Below are 21,467 nucleotides of genomic sequence, written 5' to 3' on the forward strand. Positions count from 1 at the left end.
TTTCCTTCCAATTGTTAGGATGTCTAGCAGATGGGGGGAGCACTTCAGGAACTGCTTGATAACCAGATTGAACACATGTGCCATGCATGTTTGTCTCAGGCTTCCTTGTGGCAGCACTGACAAGATGTTCTTCCCATTGTCGGTCACCATGGTTCCCATTTCCAGTTTTCGTGGAGTAAGCCATGATTCGATTTCTTAATGAATGACTTTTAGAAGTTCATCCCCTTTGTGACTCCATTTGCCAAGGCAAACCATGTGAAGAACAGCGTGACACTGCTGTGCCCTGCACACATGGAATGCTGGAGGGGCACTGAGACTTGTCTGTGCAGTGGAGGCTGAGGACACGGTGGAGGATGAGGAGGTGGAAGCGCACACTGTCACCGGGACCAACGGCCTGAGAGCATGGAGGGGGAAGCGGCGTGACCTGTCCAAGATGCTGTTGTGGCTGTGCAGGAACCACATTCACCCAGTGGGCCATAAAGGACATGTATTGTCCCTGACCATAGTTACAGCTCCACATGTCGGCGTTGCGGTGCACTTTGGTACACACCGACAGGCTCAGGGACTGGCCTACCTTCTGTTCCACAAAATTGCACAGGACTGGTACTGTCTTCTTCGCAAAGAAATGACGGCTTGGGACTCTCCACCTCGGCTCGACACAAGCCATCAGTTCTCTGAAAGGTGCAGAGTCAACCACTTGAAAAGGGAGGGACTGCAGCACCTTGGACAGGAACACATTAAGCTTCTGCGCTGTTGGAGGAGTGGGCGCATACTGTTGTCTCTTGGACATGGCTTCGCCAATGGATTGCTGGTGGAATGTCTGACTCGAAGTAGGAGGAGAAGGAGCATCTGGAGCAACAGAAGATGGGTGTGACACACAGCTCCCTTTGGCTGAGGTGGTGGAGCATTGGCAGGCTGAAAAAGGAAACGGCATGCCACTGGGTGATGCAGCAGGCTGGACCACCACATTGGAGTCACGGTTCTCCAAGGCCGCATTATGATGATGCTGCATATGTTGATGCAGGGCCATGGTGCCAACATTGAGACTCTGGCTAGGCTTCACCTTCTGCCGACACATCTTGCAATGTTTAACATCTTGCAAGGTTAACATCCTCTGGATGCTTGATGAAAACCTGCCACACTGCCTAGTAGCTGATTTTCCCACCAACAGTCAGCACTGATTGACTGATACTGCCGCCGACTCCAGGAACCCCTGTTCCACTACCTTCCGGGAAGGTAGACAGCCGTTAAGCAGGTGGTCTACCCCGGGCACGTTTGGCTTCAGACTTTCCACTTCTGCCACAATGCTGACTGCCAACCATGCTACCTCCTTACTGGCTCAGCTGCTGCCTCACGGCAACCTGTAACCCTCTTTTCCTAATGATGGTGAAGCTCCTTCTGCCCCCGGCTCCCAAGTGCGATCGGCTTCATCATCATCAAGTTGTGTCTGCACGTCACTGATGTCCTTCTCACGTTCCTCAACAGTGTCTGCTTCAGAAGCCTGAACGCTCTCAACACCACCTCCCACGACACTCTCCTCATCACTACTTGCCCGCCTAGCGAAGGAAGTGGCAGATATCTCCTCCACTTCTTGGCTGAGCGGTAGCTGCTGACTGTCCTCTAGATTGTCCTTACTTAATAGTGGAGCTGAACCCACAGCATAAGATACTTCTGTGGAGTAGGGAACAGCATAGGACAGAGGCAATGGGAGGACAGGGACTGCTCCCAGGCCATGCCAACTGAGGATTGTGTCTGAGGGACCCACTGACTGTTGACTGGGGTGTGTCAGATGTCACTTGTGATGAAGTGGATGACCGTGTTAACCAATCGATGACAGCAAATGGGTGGCTGGTCGAGACATGACTGCTAGCTGATACCGGGAGCTCAGGCCTCTCACTGCGACTCCTGCTGCCACTCGCTTCTAGTCTGCTGCAACCTCTGCCTGATGAATATAGGCCACTGCCACTCCTCTTTGCATGTCCTAGCACTTCTCTGCCTGACATACTTAGTGCGTATGTGAGGTGAGTACAATACGCCCCACTACGCTTAAAACAGTATTGTCTACAATACCAGCAGGTGTGTACTTTTGGCTGGCCTTTCACAGTATCTAGGCCCTTAAGACTTTAACAGGAACAACGGTCGCCGTTCCAAAATTGCACACAGTACTATATAAATAATAGTGAAGGGTAGAGATAAGAACAATATGCATATACACGTGTAAATAGATACAAGCTGAAGGTGTGGGACACTGACAATTGCTCTAATTGGCCCTGCATACAAAGCTCCTGATAGGCCCACTTCCCCTTCTCATCATAGCGTAGAATTTGTTCCACTGATAACCAGAGGAGGTGGAGAAGCCAGGGCCAGACACGGTGCTGGAGTATGACCAGATAAGTCCCTGCTTTTGAATATTTAAAGCGCCAGTGTTCCCTACTATTCTCCTTCCTCCACCAATTTCCTGGCATAATATATTATTATTATAACATTTTCATACATCTTGTGTGCTGCAAAAGTATACTTCAAACAACACTGCCTACAGTGGGGTTCAAAAGTTTGGGCACTCCAGGTAAAAAATTTGTATTAATGGGCATAAAGAAGCCAAGGAAAGATGGTAAAATCTCCAAAAGGCATCAAATTGCAGATTAGACATTCTTATAATATGTCAACAAAAGTTAGATTTTATTTCCATCATTTATACTTTCAAAATAAAACAAAACAAAAAAATGGCAACTGAAAAAGTTTGGGCACCCTGCAGAATTTATAGCATGCACTGCCCCCTTTGCAAAGCTGAGACCTGCCAGTGTCATGGATTGTTCTCAATCATCATCTGGGAATATCAGGTGATGTCAATCAAAGGTTTTAAATGCCCAGACTCATCTGACCTTGCCTCAACAATCAGCACTATGGGTTCTTCTAAGCAGTTGTCTAGAAATCTAAAACTGAAAAAAGTTGATGCTCACAAAGCTGGAGAAGGCTATAAGAAGATAGCAAAACATTTTCAGATGTCAATATCCTCTGTTCGGAATGTAATTAAGAAATGGCAGTCAACAGGAACAGTGGAAGTTAAAGCAAGATCTGGAAGAACAGCTCGCAGGATTGTGAGAAAAACAATTCAAACCCCACGTTTGACTGCCCAATCCCTCCAGAAAGATCTGTCAGACACTTGAGTTGTGGTACACTATTCCACTATAAAGAAATACTTGTACAAATATGGTCTTCATGGAAGAGTCATCAGAAGAAAACCTCTTCTACTTCCTCATCACAAAAATCAGCGTTTGAACTTTGCAAATTAACATATAGACTGATGCATTTTGGAAACAAGTTCTGTGGACCGATGAGGTTAAAATATGAGCAAAGGTACGTTTGGAGAAGAAAGGGAACAGAATTTAATGTAAAGAACCTCTGTCCAACTGTTAAGCATGGGGGTGGATCAATCATGCTTTGGGGTTGTATTGCAGCCAGTGGCACAGGGAACATCTCACAAGTAGAAGGAAAAATTGATTCAATAAAATTTCATCAAAAAGCTGAAGTTAAAGGGGTACTCCGGTGCTTAGACATCTTATCCCCTATCCAAAGGATAGGGGATAAGATGCCTGATCGCGGGAGTCCCGCCGATGGGGACCCCCGTGATCTTGAACGCAGCACCCCGTTTGTAATCAGTCCCCGGAGCGTGTTCGCTCCGGGACTGATTACCGGCGACTACAGGGTGGGCGGCATGTGACATCACGCCCCCGCGTGATGTCACGCTACGCCCCTCAATGCAATTACAAACGGGGTGCCGTGTGCAAGATCACAGGGGTCCTCAGCGGCGGGACTCCCGCGATCAGGCATCTTATCCCCTATCCTTTGGATAGGGGATAAGATGTCTAAGCACCGGAGTACATCTTTAAAGACAGGATGGCTTCTACAAATGGATAATGATCCTAAACACACCTCGAAATCCACAGGGGATTTCACAATCTCCTAACTTTAACATAATTGAAAATCTATGGATATACCTTAAAAGAGCAGTGCGTGACAGACAGCCCTGAAATCTCAAAGAACTGGAAGACTTTTGTAACGAAGAATGGGCAAAGATACCTCAAACAAGAATTGAAAGACTCTTGGCTGGCTACAAAAAGCACTTACAAACTGTGATACTTGCCAAAGGGGGCAGTACAAGTTATCAACTCAGCAGGGTGCCCAAACTTTTGCAGACAAAATTTTTTTGTTTTCTGTTATTTTGAAAGTGTAAATGATGGAAATAAAATCTAACTTTTGTTGAAATATTATAAGAATGTCTAATCTGTAATGTGATGCTTTTTGGAGATTTTTCCATCTTTCCTTGGCTTCTTTATGCACATTAATACAAATTTTTACCTGGGGTGCCCAAACTTTTCATCCCCACTGTAGTTCTGAATTGGCTAGTCTTTAGACCATTCTAATTGTAGTCTGCTCTGATCTTCAGCCTGCTATCCAGATTGTGTAAACTCCACTTGCCCTGACCTTAGCTTGCTTAATTACTTTTCCTTTCTGCTCCTATGTTACCATGCAATTAATGAATACAAGGTATAAAAGACATATTATTGTTAACAACTTATGGTTATAAATAGCTTAACAACATCTTTAAAAGTAGAAAGATTTTGGCTAATGTACACATTAAAAGGCAGGACATCGAAACAGTGGGACAAATCTCAGAAAAATATTTAAATAAATATATAGATGTGTCAAGGATTAAAATTTGTCATGAAAATTGTGTAACACAATATCAAAACATGCTTTCAAAACTCTCAAAAGGCTTTATTTATATAATTAAATATCTACACATAGACAAATACAGCTGAAACATCTTATAGCATAGTCCCTATTTTTCACCCCTATAACTTCTGTGTAAGAATCTAGACTTTTCTACAAGAACCCTGTTGCTACCCTCAGAATGTTTTTTAATTGTATTGTATAAGTTAGGATCCTATCTCTTGTAATTTTCTTTATGTCCATGATTACCCGTGCATATCTGTCTCATAGCAACTGTAAAAAATGATAGTTTTTCAGAATTGAAAGTGGTTGTGTATGATTAGACAAAACAGGTCTTTGAACCAATGCATTGCATGTCCTTGGGTAAGTTTTGGTAATGCTGCATTCAAGTGAATGGGAAAAACGGTAATACTAAATACATTCAAGTTAATGATGTAGTTTCTTATAAAGAGTAAAAATCTGGTACAACTTTTTGGTTGCGTATGTTTTTCTCTATTGCTGTTTTTAGTCTTATTGGTCCTCTTGGAAAAGAATACACAAAATAAAAAATCTGTAAATAATTTTAAAAGTTTTAGTGTAGTACTCTAACTTTATTGTCATTCTAGATGAGAAACATGTTTTAAAACAGTAACACTTTTTGTCAGTTTTAATTTTTTCTAAATCATCACTAAAGGTTTTACTTCTGGTAACTCTATATGCATTTTCCACACAATCCTTCTCAGCAACAGACCATGGATCCAATAGTGCTTCTGATTCACTTTATGGATGAACACATTGCAGATAAATGGCATTTATTTTCAAAATGTAAAAGTCCAAATAATTTCATGTATATAAAAAACACATTTAACAAACAACTTGAATAAAAACACATTTACATTATCTTAATGACAATCATTTTCCAATTTATTTATGGCACAAATATAATTTTAATTGTAGGTAAAATAACCATAAATCACATTTACTTGTATAAATTAAACACATCTTAGTGAATCATATTGACATTGTTAGTAATAAGAGCCCCTTTTCAGTATGTAGGGTCTCCTGGCTTTGCTTACAATGGCCTGTCTTTTTAAAATATAAGGAGTTTTTCTCTTTACAATGTCTTCGTTTTCACTGTTCGAGCTGCTGGGTTCAAGGTAATCCTGTTGAAGCAGCTAAAAAAAGAAAGAAAGATATGTAGCAATCTCATTAAGATGACAAATCAGAAATCTAGTTTACCCGATACATTACATAGCAAGTGATGTGGATGTCAGTAAGTATTATATCCTGTACAATAAATATAATAATTGGAAAAGGTAGTGGATTTATTATTATTGGTTTTTGATTGTGTTATGCCTAAATTGACAATGCTATTTTTATACCATAAAATATTTAGTTATATATCTTTCCAGAGAGTATTCTGAATCTCACTAGCTACTGTCTAATTCTTGTTGAGATAAATAAGCATTTCAACCAGCTTGTGCTTAAAGTAGTATTCCGACCGTAGACATCTATCCCCCTATCCAGTAGTACGCATTCACAGAGTGACCACTGCTCCTTGATGGATAATAAGCGACCATCACGCCCCCTCCATACATCTTCCATAGACATTAATAGAGGGGGCGTAATGACAACGGCCGCCAAAAGCCTAGCGAGGTGCTGGGCTGGCGATCATGTGGGGCCCCAGCAGCTGGACACCCCGATCATACATCTTATTCCTTTCCTTTGAATAGGGAATAAGATGTCTAAGAACAGTGTTACCCATTTAAGTCAAATTACATAGCTTAGCAGATGCATACTTTGTGCTGGTAAGGTCCAAAATACTAAAACAGATCTATCCACAAGTTCATTAAAGTGTCCCTATCATTATGACAAAAAAATTATAATTCATATGTCATTAAGACATATCAAAAGTTTTTATAGGTTGGAGGTCTGAGTCTTCAGATCCCGACTGATAAGTAGCACCAGTTAAGGCTGGGTTCACATCACGTTTTCTCCCATACAGGATCACATAGGGCTGAAACCTCGCTCTCCCGTATGCCTTTCTTTGCGCTCCCATATGTAATTAATTTCAATGAGCCGGCCGGAGTTAAACGTTCGGTCCGATCGGCTCATTTTTGTGCCGTATGCGCTTTTACAACCGGACCTAAAACCGTGGTTGACCACAGTTTTAGGTCCGAGGAAAAAGTGCATACGGCACAAAAATGAGCCAACTGGACCGAACGTTTCACTCCGGCCGGCTCATTGAAATGAGTTACATACGGGAGTGCATACGAAGGCATACGGGAGCGGATGTTTTTAGCTCCCCATGCCGTATGTGCTCCCGTATGGGAGAAAACGTGATGTGAACCCAGCCTAAGAGAAGTGCACGGTTAGCACATCTTCTCCTGATTCTGTGTCATGTGACCAGGAATAATGCAAGTCTATGAGACTGTCCAGCTCACAAAGACATAAAGCATGGTTGCATATTGCTCTCCCCGCTTGTTGAAACACTTGATTGGGGTCTGAAAACTCAATAAAAAAAATTTTTTAGTATCAAAAGTTTTTACAATGACAGGTACAATTTAAAGTAAAACTAAACCCAATACATAGGGTTATTGCAGTTGCAGGTGAACCAGATTACAATGAGGTTTCCCTGGAGATACCTTTTGTATTATCTGGCATTGGTTATCTGGAAATGGTCGATTTTGCACAATAAAGGCGGTACACGGCATAATATGCTTCCCTGCCTCCATTCCCTCTGCACGATATGCCTGCCCACCTTATGAATAATCATGGGACCCCTTCACTCATGTGAGCATGAGGTGGGCAGGCATATTGGTGCAGAGGGGATGAAAGCAGGGAGGCTAGGTATGTCAGGTCATGCAATGAAGGCCAAAGTAGGTAATTTCCAGATTAGCAAAGCGGCTAACACAACGAATATCTCCGGAACCGGACTGTGGTTCGGGGTAAGTGATACCTCATTATAATTTGGTTACAATTGTAACCTTGAATATTGTGCAAGTACTGTAAGGGTGAAGAACAGAAAAAGATTACAAATCTTTTTAACTTTCAGGCACCAGTTGATTTAGAGACATATATTTTTTCTCTGGGGTAACTTTAAATATTCGTTGCCTGCCTATTATTAGTACTAATATATATATATATTAATGTATATATAAATATATGTGTATATATATATATATATATATATATATATATATATATATATGTATAAATATGTATATAAATATATATATATATATATTCCCTTTATACGAATTGAGATAGTATTGATATTGTTTTCATACTTTTGCATGTGCATGTACAGTAAATATATTTAAGAGACTTTCAAGCAAAAAAGCAAGCATACTCGCCTTCACTTATTTCCCATAGCTGCTGTTCCAACTGTATCATGTTCCCACTACCTTTTAGTTTTTGCAGAAAATGCATGTTAAACCAATCTCTGGCCTCAGTGCTGACCTATCTCAGTCAATGATTGGCTAATCAGTCATTTTCTGTAATATTAAAAAGTCCTAGGGAGCAGCAGGGACCCAACACCAACATCAGCAGCTATGGGGCAGGTATGCTTACTTTTTTATATTGAAAGCACTCCCTCCAAGTCCACAATAGAACCTTTTGGAATTGGCAGAATACTCCTTTCAAACAATGTTTGTTTATCATGTTTATGCTGCAGTTATATAATGGTATTTTGTAAAGGACTTTTATTTTGACTAGACTATTTAAACCAGTTTATTTATATGCTTGTTTTTAATGCTCCAGCCAAGTAGAAGGATTTGGTGACGGATAACATTTAAAACTTCAATGGACTACACATAACTTATTAGGGAATTAGGGAATATAGATGAAGGAAAAGCATGTGGGAAGAATAGCAGAATTAAAATTTTGTCATATTGAGTACATTAGGATTGTCCGGGCTCTGCAGAAAAAGCCTACGCAGCTTCCACTCTAATGCACTTCTGATCAGTATAGACAGGAAGGTAACAATATTTAGACAAATACTCATATCAAATGATTGCGGCAATGTTTTGGAGAAAGGGCTGCCTGACACATTATTTTCAGACTTTATTATTATTATATAATAATTTTGCTTTTAGAACTCATCATGAACTATAGTTTTGTACTGTACCATAGAACTTGGAGCAATATCTCTTCCAGATAAGGCATTTGCTAGAACACTCTGATATAATGGTCGGCAATTTCTATTCTCTTCACGCAAAGCCACTTACTATGCTTTCACTCTTCTTCATGCTTTATTCCTTTATTGTCTTTCATATCTTCTCTTTCTTCACCCACTCTTTACAATTGCTGTGTGCCATTTTAAACAGTGCCCTCCACTCTCTTACTGCCCAAGAGCCATACTTGCCCAAAAGAATACATTAATATTTTGTAAGTAGAAAACAAATCTTGAGCAGTACAACATGCGAATACTGGGTAGACTCTCTTCCAGCTAGCTATAAGAATGATCACTCTACATATCCTCATTCCTTCTGACATTTAAGTGCTAATATTATGGAAATAAGATGATTCTATTTTAGGAAGCCTAGAGAAACCTGACAAACTAAGTAACTGCAGGTCATGAAAGACAAACAAAAAAATCAGTTCTGGAGCATAATTATAGTTTTATATCATTTTTTTTTTCATTTCATTTTTCTCCATAAGAATGTCTTATAGGGAAGTCAAAAGGCATAGATGTAGGTTAAGTTAGACACTTAGTACTTGTCTGAGCAGTGTTTTATCTATTAAAGAACTCATGTCAACCTTTTCCTCAAAGGGGAACTCCGGTGGCCAATGTGTTTTTTCAGTTTCTACTTGCAGGTGAGTTTTCTTGTTATCTTGTTATCTCTGGTCTCGTGCTTGCTCTTTTTGTCTTTCTTTTCCCTTTTTTGCTCAATTGTGTCGATGTTGTGCAGCATCTATTTCCATTTTGCCTTTGTTTTAGAAACTACAGCTCCCAGCATGCCTTGAAGCCTGTCTTCTCTTTCAGTGCCCTGCCCAACTTGTTTTGCATTGCCGCCCAGCCCTGTTTGTGGGTGGCTCTTTTTTTTTCTTTCCCCTTTAGCACTCCCTTTCCCTGCCCTGCTCATTAGTATACTCATCCCACCCTCACTGTCAGCTTCTCACCCCACAGTCCCCACATAAGGGAATGAATGAATTGTCAGTGGGGGGAACTGATCATATGTGACCCGCGGGCGCTGCTCTCCTCCCCCCCAATGAATTGTCATCTGCAGTGCACTGTCCCCACATTAGGGAACATATGGCGCTGCTCTGCTTCCTGCCCTTTCCTCTCCTCCCCAAAGCGATGTCCCTGCAAGGGTTAAAGGACATCTGTACTGATTAATTTTACATATTCCTGTGCCCGGGCTGCAAAAATAAACAAAATAAACTTCGACTCACCTTCCTGCATTCCTCCGTTGCTATGGTAACGGCCTCACGGTCCTCTGCTGCGATCCTCATGCTGCTTCCTGTGGACAGGAACGTCACAGAGGCATCAGCATATCACCGGCCACAGCGATGTCCCGCCTCTGCCCGTGATAGGCTGAGCGCACTGTCATGTAAGGAGCGGCCTATCACCGGCCGAGGCAGGACATCGCTGTGACCGATGATACGCTGACGCTGATAGGCTGAGCGCACTGTCATGTGAGGAGCCGGCCGGCTCCTTTCATGACAGTGCGCTCAGCCTATCACTGGCTGAGGTGGGACATCGCTGCGGCCGGTGATACGCTGATGCTGATAGGCCTGCCGGCTCCTTACATGACAGTGCACTCAGCCTATCACCGGCCGAGGCAGGACATCGCTGCGGCCTGTGATATGCTGACGGCTCTGTGATTTTCCCATGCCCAGGAAGCAGCATGAGGATTGCAGCAGAGGACTGTGAGGCAGTTACCGTAACAATGTCAGCGTATCACCGGCCACAGCGTTGTCCCGCCTCGGCCGGTGATAGGCTTAGCGCATTGTCATGTAAGGAGTCGACCGGCTCCTTACATAACAGCGCGCTGAGCCTATCACTGGCTGAGGTGGGACATTGCTGTGGCTGGTGATACGCTGAAGGCTCTGTGATGTTCCTGTCCCAAGGAAGCAGCATGAGGATCGCAGCAGAGGACCGTGAGGCTGTTACCGTAGCAATGGGGGAACGCAGGAAGGCAATTCAAAGTTTATTTTGTTTATTTTTGCAGCCAGGAACTGGAATATGTAAAATTTTTCAGTACAGTTGTCCTTTAACCCTTGTGGGGACATCGCTTTGGGGGAGGGGAGAGGAGGGGGATTGGCAGGAAGCAGAGCAGCACCCGCGGGTCACATATGATTAGTTACCTAATGTTTGGATAGCAACAATTCAATAAATATTCATTACATGGGGTGTGAAAAAGGGGCAAAACCATTGCAGGAGAGAAAAAAAAAACGCAACGCCTGCAGCACTGACGTCTTGTCCACAACAGTGAACAAACATGGCGCAGGTGTGGACGACAGTCAAAAGCAACCAGAAAAACTCAGTAAAAAGTCAATAAAAAACATATATGCTGTGGACAGATGTATAACATGTGAATTACAAAAGTGCTAAACTCGCTACAAACACGCTAGATAACCATAAAACTGTGGTACCGGAGTACCCCTTTAATTTTTCTTGGCTCAAGAAATCCTGAACTTCTTGGCAGAATTTTATTAGGATAAGTACTAGTTATACCTGAAATGCAGAATTTACATCATACCTCTGAATGTGGAAAGACCATACTTTGGCAAATTTTCTGAAGCTGAATTGCTGTCAACATTGCGTCCAAGTTAAAGCCATTCAATGTTGTTGGATATTGTTTTCTGACTGTAAGATCTTCTCCAGTCTCCCCTGTTTCCTCCATTTGGGTGTTAAAATTGTTAACAAGTTTGCATACATTGAGAAGAGTCATTTTCCAGTATGGAAGCCTCGCCTTATTCACCTGAAGTTAAATATTTGCTAATTATTATGAGCTCAAACAAACAAATTTTTTGCTGATTTCTTACATATGATAAAAGACTGACACAGAATGATTAAAGGGTAACCCTCATTAAAACTAATTTTTGCTATTGCACTCCTTATGGTAAAAAAATGTAGTTTACTATGTTATATTTGTGCTTAAAAAAGCTCAAGAGCACATTTCCCCCCAACTCATACACAGGCTTTGGACCAAAGTCTAAACACAGAAAGTGCATCCTGGAGTGCTGAGGGGGGGGGGGGGGGGGTTCCAGCCTCATCCAATCAAGCTCCTCTCACACTTAACTGCCATATGCTGTTGGTTGGACACCCCCCCCCTCAGCACTCCAGGCTGCACTTCCTGTGTTTGGGCTTCGGCCCAAAGTCTGTGTATGAGATGGGGGAAAATATGCTCTTGAGCTTTTTTAAGCACAAATAAAACATAGAAAACTAAAAAAAAAAATTTAAACAAAGTATATTAGAAATATTTTTTATTTACCATAAGGGGTGCAATAGCAAAAATAAGTTTTAATGAGAGTGCCCATTTAAATATTTTTCAAATACCTTTAATTGTTTATTTTATAGAATGCAGTCTACAAAGTACCTCTACTCCAACATACAAGTAATACAAGTATAAGGTTAACATTCCATATAAGCTATGTATTCTTTCAGTAATCACAGTGCAATTTAAAAAAGCTGTTGCCCTAAAATGCTAACATTTATATATATATATATATATATATATATATATATATATATATATATATATTACAAACTTAGATGACACATATATGCTGGTGTGATGATGGATGGAACATTAGTTCTCAAAGTCACAATTCAAATATAATTTTTAATTTCAAATTAAATTTCCACTTTTATCTTACCACAAGGTTGTAAGTGTGGGAAATCCCTATTTAAAAGAAAACTTACTCCTCCCCATAACCACTATTACAGGTTGTCTTGACAAAGACCGCTGTGGGGGTCTGAACATTGTATTCTTTTATTCCATGGACAAAGCTTTTTGCTTTTTTTTTCTTGTGAAAGGGGTACTATGCACCTAGACATATTATCCCCTATCCAAAGGATAGAGGATAAGATGTCTGATTGTAGGGGTTCCGCTGCTGGGGACCCCCACGATCTCAGCTGCGGCACCCCAGATATCTGGTGCACAGAGCAAACTTCACTCCATGCCGGATGATTGGCAATGTGGGGCAGAGGCTAGGGACATCACGGTCATGCCCCACTTGTGATGTCTCGACCACACCCCCTCAATGCAAATCTATGGGAGGGAGTGTGACGGCCGTCACGCCTCCTCCCATGTACTTGCATTGAGGGGACGAGGCCGTGATGTCACGAGCCTCCGGCACTCCAACGCTGCACCAAACGCTGTAAACGATCGCCAGGTGCAGCAGGGAGATCACGGGGGTCCTCAGTGGCGGGGCCCCCGTGATCAGACATCTTATCCTTACCCTGTCCTTTGGATTTGTTAACAGTTTAAATGGAATCTGTCAGGGAGGTTATATTTAAGATGGTTGTATGAAGACAGAGGAGGGATTCCATGGCTGCATATATGGCACATTTTTGCGCATGTGTCATGATTGCAACAGCAAGATTCTACCTGGAAATTCGAACATAGGGTGTTGATAATGCAGCAAAAACATATAGGGAGAGAAAGGCCGCTCAGACGGTATAGTATTATTTACTGACTCATACTGGTTATGACATCCAATAGGCATATACTCTTTAACAGTGGAAAGCAGTCCACTGTCAAAACTTATTTAACTGAAAAGAAAAAAATGCATTCTGCAAATAGGTATAGCAACACACAACAACCAACAAGGAACAACCAACACAGAGTGCTCAGAAAGGATGCTCAAAATAGTTATTTTGAGAGAAACACAAGCATTTACTAAAAATGAGAGGTGAAACAGGAGAGTCTTCTTTAAATATTACTGATACCTGGCATAGGCTGGCACATGCCATGTGTAGTCTTATAGATAAGAACACTTTCTTCAATGTTTTATTGCCACTAGTCAATTGTAAAAAGAGCAAATGATGGTCGTGTTGACAATGAACATCTGTCTGCTTTTAATAGTCAATTTCGTCCACAGGAGCATTGCTTGTATAATTTACTTGGGTATTTGTGGTAATACTAAAGTATTACTCTTTCTCAATTATGTATTATTGTATAGCTTCACATGTCTAAAGGTATACATATTACAAACTGCCTGCCCAGTAAAACAGGAATATAGTCTTCAAGTGGTTGTATACAATAATAACCCACTTCAGGAATTTATTAAAAATCCCATTACAGGTTTCACTGTATATTGTATCAGTTCACTGGGTTCTATGCCATCTCCATATGCATAGTACTGTGCCCACCATTGATTAAAGCAGCATTGACACTGTCTATAGTCGAAAAGGAAATGTCTGAACAATTTGATGCAGCTGAGTTACAGCCAACCAGCTGCCCTGTATAGCCGACCCCTGCCAAATATAGATTTATGAAGGTTTTCATCTAGCTGACATACTGGATCATCATTTATCAATTTAGTTTATTGAATTTAGGGTTAAAAATATATTCTAAAGGAATATTTTTTTATAAATATTTCAATTGTATCTGTAATATCACATACATAATAATGTATATATGTTACTCACTGGGTCATGCAGGTGCTTTACATGCCTTTTTTGTTTCTGGCTTCTGTATTTGTCTCACAAATCCCTCTGTTCTGCTGCTTACTCATTCTGACATCAACTGCTCAGGAGGGGGCGTGTCTGAGGCAAGCACTGAGCCTAGCCACACTTACCATGCATTCACTACTCCCTGATCTACTGTACGGTGCTGGATCGCTTCATCCAATCACTGCAGGCTGCTCTGTAACCCCCTCCTCTCTCTTTTCAGACTAGAGTCTGACAGACAGCAGTGAGCGAAGAGTAGTGCTAGTCCCTCCCTCATTTACTGGACTTTATCCCAGTCTGTGCTTAGGTTGGGATAAAGATGATGTTGCAGCCAGACAGGACTGTGTTCTGGATGGGGTAGGGGCCCCTACTGGTCTTTTTATTTCTAACCAATGATTTCCATAAAAAGGAAATACATTTTTTAAGTATATCAGAAAGGTTAATGTAAAACACATAACAAGTTGCTGAATCTGGCCATTTACACTCTGGCTGGTGACCCCCCATAAAAAAAGAAACAAAAAAAAAAAAACTCACCTTCCTGATTCCCTTGCTGCTGTCATTCTCACAGCACTTTCATGGGGTTGATGATGGGCTGAGAAGGCAATCACACTAACCCCGACCCACCCACTACATCCCTTTAACCCCTTAAGGACTGAGCCCTTTTTTACCTTAAGGACTGAGCCCTTTTTTGCAATTCTGACCACTGTCAATTTATGCATTAATAATTCTCGGATGCTTTTACTGTTTATGCTGATTCCAAGAATGTTTTTTCATGACACATTCTACTTTAACATAGTGGTAAATTTTTGTGGTTACTTGCATCCTTTCTTGGTGAAAAATCCGCAAATTTTAGCATTTTTCTAACTTTGAAACTCTCTGCCTATAAGGAAAATGGGCATACCAAATAAATTATATATTGGTTCACAATATACAATATGTCTACTTTATGATGGCATCAAAAAGTTGACATGTTTTTACTTTTGGAAGACATTAGAGGGCTTCAATGTATAGCAGCAATTTTCCAATAAGGGGTGCAGTGAGCATTTACACCCCACTGGCGTTTAACATTTTTCATTTTCACGGACCACTGTTCCAAAAATCTGTCAGACACCTGTGGGGCATAAATGCTCACTGCAACCCTTATTACATTCCGTGAGGGGTGAAGTTTCCAAAATGGGGTCACATGTGGGGGGGTCCATTGTTCTGGCACTATGGGGGCTGTGTAAATACACACGGCCTTCAATTCAGGACAAATTTTCTCTCCAAAAGCCCAATGGCACTCCTTCTCTTCTGAGCATTGTAGTTCACCCGCAGAGCACTTTACATCCACATATGGGGTATGTTCTTACGCTGAAGAAATGGGGTTACACATTTTTTTTTTGTTTTTTCTCCTATTTTCCCTTGTGAAAATGAAAAATTTAGGGTAACACCCTCATTTTCCCATCCAACTTTAATGAAAATTCATCAAACACCTGTGGGTTGTTAAAGCTCACTATACCCCTTGTTACGTTCTGTGAGGGGTTTAGTTTCCAAAATGGGGTAACATGTGGGCATTTATTTTTTTGCGTTTATGTCAGAACCGCTGTAAAATCAGCCACCCCTGTGCAAATCCCCAATTTAGGCCTCAAATGTACATAGTGCGCTCTCACTCCTGAGCCTTATTGTACGTCCGCAGAGCATTTTACGCCCACATATGGGGTATTTCCGTACTTGGGAGAAATTGCACTACAAATTTCGGTGGTCTTTTTTTTTCTTTTACCTCTTGTGAAAATAAAAAGTATGGGGCAAACATTTTTAATTTTTTTACACTAACAGGCGGGTGTAGACCCCAACTTTTCCTTTTCATAAGAAGTAAAAGGAGAAAAAGCCCCCCAAAATTTGTAGTGCATTTTCATCTAGTATGGAAATACCCCATATGTGGCCTTAAACTGTTTCCTTTGAATACAACAGGGCTACGAAGTGAGAGAGCGCCATGTGCATTTGAGGACTAAATTAGGGAATGCATAGGGGTGGTCATAGGGTATTCTACGCCAGTGATTCCCAAACAGGGTGCCTCCAGCTGTTGCTAGACTCCCAGCATGCCTGGACAGTCAGTGGCTGTCCGGAAATGCTGGGAATTGTTGTTTTGCAACAGCTGGAGGCTCCGTTTTGGAAACAATGCTGTATGATACATTTTTCATTTTTAGTACGGGGGACAGTGTAAGGGGATGTATTGTAGTGTTTTACCCTTTAATATGTGTTAGTGTAGTGTAGTGTAGTGTAGTGTTTTAAGGGTATATTCACACAGGTGGGGGTTTACGGTGAGTTTCCCGCTAGGAGTTTGAGCTGCGGCGGAAAATTTGCTGCAGCTCAAACTTGAAGCAGGAAACTCACTGTAAACCCACCCATGTGAATGTACCCTGTACATTCACATGGGGGGCAAACCTCCAGCTGTTCCAAAACTACACCTCCCAGCATGTACTGACAGACCATGTATGCTGGGAGTTGTACTTTTGCAACAGTTGGAAGCACACTGGTTGGAAAACCTTCAGTTAGGTTCTGATACCTAACTCAGTATTTTCCAACCAGTGTGCCTCCAGCTGTTGCAAAACTACAACTCCCAGCATGTACTGATCACCGAATGGCATGCTGAGAGATGTAGTTATACAACAGCTGGAGGTACGCAAGTACAACTCCCAGCATTGCGAGACAGCCGTTTGCTGTTCGTGCATGCTGGGAGTTGTAGTTTTCCAAGACATAGAGGGCCACGGTTTAGAAGCCACCGCACAGTAATCTCCAAACTGCAGAACGGGGGAACCAAACATTAATCCCAACCCCGATCTGCTATTGGTCGGTCGCTTCTGACCGACCAATAGCAGAAATAGGAAGGGAGGCACCCCTGCCACCTCACTCCTATCTCTTCAGGGGATCGTGGGTGTCTTGGACAGCCCCAATCCCCTTATTTTCCGGGTCACCGGAGACCCGTATGACCCGGAATCGCCGCAGACCGGCGATTTGCAGCGATCGCAACATGGGGGGCTAGTGGCGGGGACCACAATTCCCACAGACGTACCCATACTCCCTCAGTCCTTAAGGACTCTAAAACGGGGGCGTATGGGTACACCCTCAGTCCTTAAGGGGTTAAGGAAGTAAAAATAGTAACTTTGCAGCAAGTTCCTCGATTTTCGAAATATTTATTTAAATTTAAAATAGGCTTAGAAAAAAAGTACACTTTTTTGATGTTTAAATTTAGATGTTTTTCAAATTTTTGTCTCTTATCATTACAATGTCATTTATCTATTGTGCAGAAATATTGTGGTTTTGTTGTAGGAAGCATTGATACTGGTGACTTTACAGTTAGGCTAAAGAACAAATTACGTTCTATGGGCTGTAAAGGTAAGATAAGTGAACAATGGACGGGGCTGTAGTGGAGAGATTGATGGGGTACTGTGTCTGCTCGAATAGTGCCATCTGAATACCTGCATGGATATAGAGATAGATGTTAAAAGCTATTTTCCTCATAATGCGCCCATTTGATACTCTTTATTAAACATCTCTTTTTGTTTAATTATAAGAGGGATTTGTCTGTGCCATTCCATTCTCAGTTCTAGTGTATAAAATGCATTTTACACCAGTTTAGTTAAGAGTAAAAACATTACAAGCCTTCATCTCTAAGACTCCTTAGTATTGGATATGTCAATGGTTTACTTCTAACTTTCTATTACTGTATCACAAATTTGATTGGCTATAAAAAAAAACATTAAACAGTATATACAGTAAAATAGGCACACTCCCATACTACAGTTCTGTGCACAAACTGTATAGGAGATCAATGTTTTATCTGTGTTAACTAAAAGCAAAAATGCAGAGACTAAAACTGTCCTTTGTTTTGTCAGTTTTTACCCTGTATGGGATCTGCATGCCTTTTCATGGCTTATCTTTTACAACAAAACATAAGATATTATGAGGCATAGAGGAAAGTCAGGACAGCAATACTGCTAAACATTGGAATTAGCTTCAATAGAAACCATGTAATCTGATTGGAGGGTAGTCCAGTAGCCATGGGGTGCATAAAATATGAAAAAAAAAGCAACTACAAAATGTTGAGAATATTTTAGCACTCACCATTAAAATGTAACTCTTATTGAATCTTCATTAAAATTCAACGGCCTTCAGCATGAGAAGGGAGAAAAAGACGCACAGCCGAAGCTGCGCAGTGTGACGGCAACAAGCCTTGTTTCGCAAACTTCCCGCTTAAAATTCATGGTGAGAAGACCATGAATTTTAATGAAGATTCACAAAAAGTTACATTTTAATGGTGAGTGCTAAAATAATCTCTTCATTTTACTATATGAGATATACTCCTCCACATTAACATTGAAATACCAAGAAGCACAAGCTATAAGATTGTTTATATCAGGGAAGAAGTAAGTGTCGCTAAAATCTGTAAATGATAAAAAAAAATGTAATCATCTAGGTCCATTGACCTGGCATATTGAAGGGGGTTCAATGGTATAAAAGCCAGATTGATAGCAAAATTTTTTAACCTCGTAAAACCTCAGAAATTGGAAACAAGTCAGTACAGTAAGATTATGTGGCGCCTCTTGTTTGTTGACATGCCAGTCATTGCCACTTGAGAGACAGAAGACTTAAATCGAGAGAACTTGGTTTACCATTTATCACTCAGAGACTTTAGTTTCAGGATGTCACATTCCATGCTTAGGGTGTCGAACTGGGCCTCCACTAACCATGGAAATGTGCTTGCATAACATTGGGCTATGCGCCAGATGTCCTGTTACAGGTGTTTCATTGACTTCAAATGACCACTCTCATAGGCTATCATGGTGCAGAACAAGATGGCAGTGGAGGCTAAAATAAAGGTCTATCCTCTAAAACTGTGGTCTCGAACTTGGCCCTCCATGTGTTGCAAAACTTCAACTCCAAGCAGGCCCAGACAGCCAACGGCTGTCTGGGCCTGTTGGGAGTTGAAATTTTGCAACACATGAAGGGCCACAGTTTGAAACCACTGTTCTAAAATGAGTCTTGAAGGTAATGTTAGCCAGATATTGGACTAATGACCACAAAGAGGACTTTACAAGGAAACAGCATACCAATCCTAATCCCTGGATTATGGTGTGGGGTGGCATCATTTATGGTAACTGGTCCTCTCTAGTCCTAATTTCAGGTACACTAACAGTTCAGCATTGCATTGATTTTGTTGTGAAACCAGTGGTATAGCCAATTCTCTGGAGTGTCCAAGAAGCAACAAAACAATGCGTGTCAGTGCATGTATTTTTGTGCATGATACTTATACTTGACAATGAATAAATCAAAATGTTTTAAATATTTTGTTTCCATTTTTTATTTGCATATCATTAGCATGTCTATCAATTATGTGATTTCCATAATTCCATGATTTTTCTTTCTTGTTTCAGCTATGTGACCTTAGTAGTATAAAACTGCCCAATGTCCTCATTAAAACAAGTAGCTAGTTTTAGACAATATATTCCAGATTGCTGAGATTGCCCTCATGAGTATTGTAAATTCTGCCATATGCTGCAGGTAAACTGCTGTTTCATTAGTCACAGAATTGACAATGAGGCCGTAAAATCGGTCACTAATGAGCATCCGACAGTTTCATATACCGTAAGGGAAAAAAAAAAATTCCTTTAAATTAGACATCAGGAAGAGGACATGCAGCATTTAAAGGGGTACTTATTCCTTCCAGTACTTATAAGAGGAAGTTCTTTTCTTTTTGAATTTCTTTTCCATGTCAGGAACTGTCCAGAGCAGGATAGATTTGCTATGGGGATTTGCTTCTGCGCTGGACAGTTCCTGACATGGACAGAGGTGTCAGCAGAGAGCACTGTGGTCAGACAGAAAATAAATTCAAAAAGAAAAGAACTTCCTGTGGAGCATACAGCAGCTGAGAAGTACTGAAAGGATTAAGATTTTTAAATAGAAATAATTTATAAATCTGTTTAACTTTCTGGCACCAGTAGATTTAAAAAAAAAAAAATGTTTTCCACCGGAATACCCCTTTAAGCCATTTATTCTTCACTTCAGCTTTCATTTGAAAAAGATCACAGAGTGTTTGTTTATCGGCACTCGATTCATTGTGTTTATCAAGACTTGCATCTCACATGCCAATGCATGGGCTTGCTGGATTTATGCAGTGGTGCACGCCTTATATAAATGTGCGCCCTTGCTCTACAGTTTACACTTGCTAGCAGGAGTACAATGTAGTAAATTCAATTTGAGGGGGGCACTACTTCGCCTTTCACGCAAAACTATGGACGTTTCAAAGCAAGTTCTGCCCCTTTGCGAATATGGGGGAGAATGTCAAAATGTTACGACATATGTTCACAGAGCAGGTTCTGGTGCAAAAATTACTTTTTCATGTTTGATGTTTTTTTGTCATCCACCAAAAAGTTAGTGGTTAATACTGATGACTTAGTACTAGCAACATAACCCTCAGCATTTCTTCATGGAAAATGGCCACTTGTCCCTGGTTAGCACTGTTGTCTTGCAGCACTAGAGTCCTGAGTTGAAATTCCACCAAGAACAACATCTGCATGGAGTTAGTATGTTCTCCTCTTGTTTGTGTGGGTTTCCTCCTGTTACTATGGTTTCCTTCGATAATTCAAAAACATACTGATATGTGAATTTAGATTGTTATCCCCAGTGGGGACAGGGACATATGAGTGATGACTAGCTACGTACAGCTCTGCCAAATATGTGAGCTCCATAAAGGAATTTTTATAAATGTGAAAACTAGAGATGAGCAAATTTTTTAAAGATTTTATTCGGCCTATTCTGCGAATTTTTCGAAAAAATGTGGTTTGGTCCGAATTTATTTGCAGCAAATCGCTATTAAAAACGGCTATTTCTAGGCTACAGAGAGCCTCAATAGAGGTGTAGAACACTTTATTTTGCTGTAACACGCATAAGGAGTGTGCTGTGTTAGTGAAATAATACTGTTATTCAGTATGACATGCAGATTAGAGGCGTCACTATTAGAATCATTGTCGCAGAGTGGCACAATGGCAGAGTCTGGAGGTGGCATCAGTATGAGGAGACCATATAGTGGCTGAATGACATAGCGTGGAGGTGGCGGCAGCATGAGGAGACCATGTAGTGGCTGACTGAA

At 41.1% G+C, this 21,467-nt stretch overlaps 1 protein-coding gene across 1 annotated transcript in view; it reads right to left on the reverse strand.

The window, feature by feature from the left end:
* Positions 1–4,764: 4,764 nt before the first annotated feature.
* The window catches only part of NTS (neurotensin), a 33,209-nt gene continuing 16,506 nt past the window's right edge, over positions 4,765–21,467 (reverse strand). The window contains exons 3-4 of the mRNA XM_056574411.1: positions 11,421–11,642; positions 4,765–5,888 (exon numbers count right to left, since the gene is read on the reverse strand). Coding sequence (XP_056430386.1) covers positions 5,739–5,888; positions 11,421–11,642 — 372 coding nt within the window. The 3' untranslated portion in view covers positions 4,765–5,738. The remainder of the gene's footprint in view (positions 5,889–11,420; positions 11,643–21,467) is intronic.

The sequence above is a fragment of the Hyla sarda genome, chromosome 4 (genome assembly GCF_029499605.1).
Source record: "Hyla sarda isolate aHylSar1 chromosome 4, aHylSar1.hap1, whole genome shotgun sequence".
In the NCBI taxonomy this organism is placed as follows: Eukaryota; Metazoa; Chordata; class Amphibia; order Anura; family Hylidae; genus Hyla; species Hyla sarda.